This window comes from Hipposideros armiger, unplaced genomic scaffold (genome assembly GCF_001890085.2).
Source record: "Hipposideros armiger isolate ML-2016 unplaced genomic scaffold, ASM189008v1 scaffold_78, whole genome shotgun sequence".
NCBI lineage: Eukaryota > Metazoa > Chordata > Mammalia > Chiroptera > Hipposideridae > Hipposideros > Hipposideros armiger.
The window spans coordinates 4,489,413-4,494,578 of record NW_017731428.1 but is presented as its reverse complement, the minus strand read 5'-3'; the positions used below and the strand labels follow the sequence as shown (position 1 = coordinate 4,494,578).

Sequence of the window (5,166 nt, the reverse complement as noted above, 5' to 3'; positions counted from 1 at the left end):
TTTATTTCACAAGGATAACAGCACTGCACGGAGGCAGGCAGGAGAAAGAGGACTAAGGAGTAAGGCTTGTTTTTCTCCTTGGTCAGTGCATTCTCCATTGATTGAATGAAATTCTACCCACCAAACTAAGGTTCAATTCAAACCTGGCCTCTGTCTTAGTTACTTGCCCCAGCTCCCAGGAAAGGAATTTCTCTCTTCTCTGAACTTCTATGGTGTTTTTTTTTCTATGACATATTTTACACTTAACTAGCTCTCTCTTTATATGCTTTGGCCTTTATTCCCTTGGATAGATTGCTAGCTCTGCATGGGCCAAGACGATGGCTTAGTCACCTTTGTTTTTCCTCTAACTGAGCCTAGCCCAAAGCTTTCACATGGTAAGTTATCGATATAAATTTACCATTTTAGTAACAAACACATATACCTTTTGCTATCTACCCAATGATATGCAATATCTCCTTTAATCCCCGTGTGACAGGAATTATTATTTCCACTTTCAGGTGAGGACATTAAGGCTAACATCACAAAATTGGGGAGAACAAATGTTCTAATTCCGATCAGTCCGACTCCAAAGCCTTGAGGTTTTTACTGGTTTCCTCTGTTCTCTACTGGGCTCAATTATCATCAGCAGAAATGGAATGAGGCCAGATGCAAGATGGTATTGTTAGAAGGCAAGAGAATAAAACTCACTAGGAACTCAAGCACAGCGCATTTCCTATGCATTGCTGCTTCTGTGACTATAAGGATTTTTCTTCTCTTTCTACTATTATCCAACCTCTAAATCCCAGGTGTTGCCCATCTGTTTTCAATTGCCTATGACCGTCCAGATAAATGGAATCTTCTGGAATGTGTAAGCTCACTGAAATGGCATCTTGGTGGTTCCTTCCCATGTTCTCTTTTACCAGTTCTCTCAGAAGCAATCACGACACTCAGAATTGTTATAGCTAAGAAAGATGGCAAGGTGGTCCCATGGACAGGAGCAGACTGGAGACTGACAAGGGAGGTCCTTATTCACACCCAGCTCTGCCACTGACCTGCTGAGGACTCTCAGTTTCTCATTCTGTAAAATAACAATAAATAATACCGATAATCACAGTCACAATAAGTGTTGAAATTTATTCTTGTCAGGCACTGGGTTAAACCTTTCCAGGCATTGTATTATTGAATTGTAGCAATCACCTCATGTGGAAAGTGCTATTATTAGATCCATTTTTAGGATGGGGAAACTGAGTCAGAGAGCAGTTAAGCCATTTTTCCATTTATACTTACCTCCCCAAGAGATATAAAGAGACTATGTGACATGACAGAAATAAAAGCACTTAGAAATACCTGGGAAAATATTATCATGGCTTATGGATCTAAAGTGTGTTCTTGCTTGATGAAATAAATGCGTTAAACTTTCTTTCCATAGATCAAAACTGTTGACTAAGATTCATGATGGGGAGGTCAGATCCCAAAATTATCAAGTAAGTGATTGACACTTCCTACCCAGCCTCCCCCACTTCCTGTGTGAATGAACAGCCAGGTCCAGAGTGTGTCCGTGTTGCTTTGTGTCGTAGATTGCCATAACCGTTACCGAGGCCCGCCAGCTGGTGGGGGAGAACATCGACCCCATTGTGATCGTTGAAATCGGGGATGAGAAGAGGCAAAGCACAGTGAAGGAAGGAACCAACAGCCCATTTTACAATGAGGTAAGCCATGGAGATGACCAACATTCTCTCCACCGACACTCTCTTCACTGACACTCTTGTATTCTTCAGCCAAATAGAAAATCTGTGCCCCAATCTCATCTTAGATGACTGCTTCGCATCAGTCATCTCTCTGAGTCTCCTAACAAACAGCCCTATATAGTTTAACAAATAGATAATGGAAAGGAGAGGTAAGGAATTTCTCCTAATTTTAAATACATTACTATGTTTTTAATAAGACCCATTTTCTTGTTTCTTATAAGCTCATCTTCAGCCATTATAAGCTCTGGGTTGCTAGTCAAAAAATGTGTTGGATGTTGGTTAGTGAGAAGATATACCTTTTTCTGAATAGCAGGGATACTGGAAATCTAATTAATATTTTTGAAACAGGCATGCTGCGTTGGGAAGTGAAAGAGTTGTATTTTTTAAGCAGTGTAAAAATTGTAAAGGAAAACGTTAAAGAGAGACACAAAGCTTCTAAATATTAACCACACTAAATTCTCTTTTTTAAATAAAAAGATTACACAGTAAAAATATGATAAAAGATACAAAGACTATAAAATGATATATGGTGAAACGTATGTGCCTCACTGATCTTTGATCCCTAATAGCTTAGCTTCCCTCCCTAGAGGCAGCCATTCTCACCAAGTGTTTTTATATCCTTCCAGAGAGATTCCAGGCACGTACAAGAATACAAATAAACATTGTAACCAAATGGTAGCATCTATACACACTGTTCTGGACCTTGCTCTTTTCAAAAACCGATGTGTCCTGGAGATTAGTCTATATCAGGACATACAGTTCAATCTCATTTTCACTCATTGCTGTCGAGTTTCGCATTGCAGGAACACACTGTAATTTACTAAACCAGTCAATTTCTCATAGATGGATATTAACATTTTTTTCCAGTCTCTGGCTACTACTTAAGTAATATTTATGTGGCATAACTGGGGCAAAGAATATATGCATTTAAAAATTTGATATCACCCAGCTGCCCTCCAAAGAGGTAACAATTTATACTCTAGCAGTATACAAGAATGTTTGTGCTTCCTTACACACTTCGACACCATGAGTTATCAAAAAAAAAATGCAATAAACTCTTAATTGTTTTCCTAACGAGAGTGGTAATTGAAAACGAAGGCAGAGAGAGCATGGATAATGAAACCAGTAGAAAATACCCAAATCCCATTTGAGCTGTTAACTCCTTTCCTCTTTATCACTCTTGCCTCTGAGTCTTTTTCCATGAGTTGAGCGGCAGTTGCCTTGTTCCTGCTTCACTCCCCACCTCCATAACACCTTTTGGCATGGATGTGATATGAAACAATGTGCATGAAAATGCTTTAATGCAGAGCTCTACAGATTTAGTATAATTGGCATTTGCTTTACGCATACAAATCCTGGAACCAGATGACATTAAATTCTACCCAGTTGTAATAAGTAACACAAGTTGAATTAAAAACCTTTGTTATAGCTTTTGACTCTCATTTAATTGTCAAGTCCAAAGTTCATCAAATGTTGCAGGAACTGGTGAGTAGGGGCTTGAGAATATTTCCCAGCTAGAAAAATGTGTGTGGGCTCAGAGGTCTAGGGAACCTGCGTGAGGCAATTGAGCCTGAAATGTGAAACTCAGCAGAAGGCAATAAACATTAGAACTAATTTATTGGTCCAGAGGAACCCACGGTATCTCATATATCAGAGACTGAACATTTTCATGTAAGTGAATTTCGCACATAAAAGAACTTCTGAACACCAAACTCTTAAAAAGTTTGAACATATATATGAAAAACTTCCTGAAATATTACACGTTTTCCTGTTTTCATAAACAGAATACACAGGATATACTCTAACCTTTCATTGCTACCTAAGGAAAGCCATTATAATATATGATGACATCTTTCAGTTGCCACATTTTGGTTTTTCTGTTATGCCCATTAAAAAACAGGCTGTCAACGGTCACTTCTCCCTTTCCTACTGCTGTCATGTTCATGTCTAATGTCTGTGTGTCCCTCCTCTATCCTGCAGCTCAAAAACAAAAGAAATGATGCATAAAACACCTTGCCAGTTCCACCTCCTACAACCCCATCAGTCCCCAAAACACACATCCCACAACAAAACACCATTCCAGTTTCCTGCACCTTAGGATCACACGTATAAGTTCACATTTGGGAGGTACTTGATGAAGTTCAGGTGATGAAACATCTAGTACCTGAGCCCCTTGTGCAATATCTTCAGGAGAACCCAGCTTTGGTCCCAGGCCCAGCAATGACTAGCTATATGACTCGAGGNGTTTTGGGTATCAGCTAGCTATATAACCCCCAATTCAGTGGTTTAATATAATAACCATTTATTATTGCTCATGAGTCTATAGATTAGTTTTACTGGTTCCAAATAGTCCCAGATACATCACTCATGTGTCTGTGCTCATTTGGCAGCTCTGATGAGTTTAGTCTGAGGGTTAGCTGGTGGTAGAATGGTCTAAGATTGCGTCAGCTGGTACCACTGGGCTCTCCTCCATATGGTATCAGGTCCTCCAACAGGCTGGTCTGAGCTTGTTCCGATGGTGGTGATGGCAGTATCCCAAGAGAAAGAGTGGAAGTACCCAAGGTTTCTTGAGGCCTAGGTTTAGAATTGGCAAGTTATTTCTGCTGCATTCTATTGGCCAATGTAAGTCACAAGACCAGCCCACATCAGTGAGAGGAGACTACAGGTTACAGGGCAAAGAGCGTGGATACAAGGAAGCAAATAATTGGGGCTATGAATGCTATCAGTCTGCCATATTTGTTTATGTCAATTTCTTATTCATGGTAGTTCCTCATGCCATCCCATCTTTATCTCAAAGCAAATTAGTGTTTCCCGGATGGCAGATCCTGCGTTGTTATCACTGTACTGGGACATGGCCTTACTAAGGCAGTGTATGTGGGGAAGGAACAGAGAGGGTGGGTGATTGATGGAAATCAGAGAAAGTGGTATCTTCGAGGCTGACCCTGAAAAGAGGACATGAAATTGGTATGCACATACTCACTGCACTATCTCCTTCCCCGTCCACTGCACCACGACAACCAACTCCCCCAAGCACCTGAATAGAGATTTCAATGATTTTTAAACATCCTTTAAGGGATCTCTTGCCTTTTATTTCACAAGGATAACAGCACTGCACGGAGGCAGGCAGGAGAAAGAGGACTAAGGAGTAAGGCTTGTTTTTCTCCTTGGTCAGTGCATTCTCCATTGATTGAATGAAATTCTACCCACCAAACTAAGGTTCAATTCAAACCTGGCCTCTGTCTTAGTTACTTGCCCCAGCTCCCAGGAAAGGAATTTCTCTCTTCTCTGAACTTCTATGGTGTTTTTTTTTCTATGACATATTTTACACTTAACTAGCTCTCTCTTTATATGCTTTGGCCTTTATTCCCTTGGATAGATTGCTAGCTCTGCATGGGCAAGACGATGGCTTAGTCACCTTTGTTTTTCCTCTAACTGAGCC

The 5,166-nt window shown here is 40.3% G+C and overlaps 1 protein-coding gene across 1 annotated transcript in view; it reads left to right on the top strand.

Moving 5' to 3' along the window:
* The window catches only part of FER1L6 (fer-1 like family member 6), a 117,051-nt gene that overhangs the window by 9,814 nt on the left and 102,071 nt on the right, over nucleotides 1–5,166 (top strand). The window contains exons 3-4 of the mRNA XM_019643430.1: nucleotides 1,409–1,463; nucleotides 1,557–1,688. Coding sequence (XP_019498975.1) covers nucleotides 1,409–1,463; nucleotides 1,557–1,688 — 187 coding nt within the window. The remainder of the gene's footprint in view (nucleotides 1–1,408; nucleotides 1,464–1,556; nucleotides 1,689–5,166) is intronic.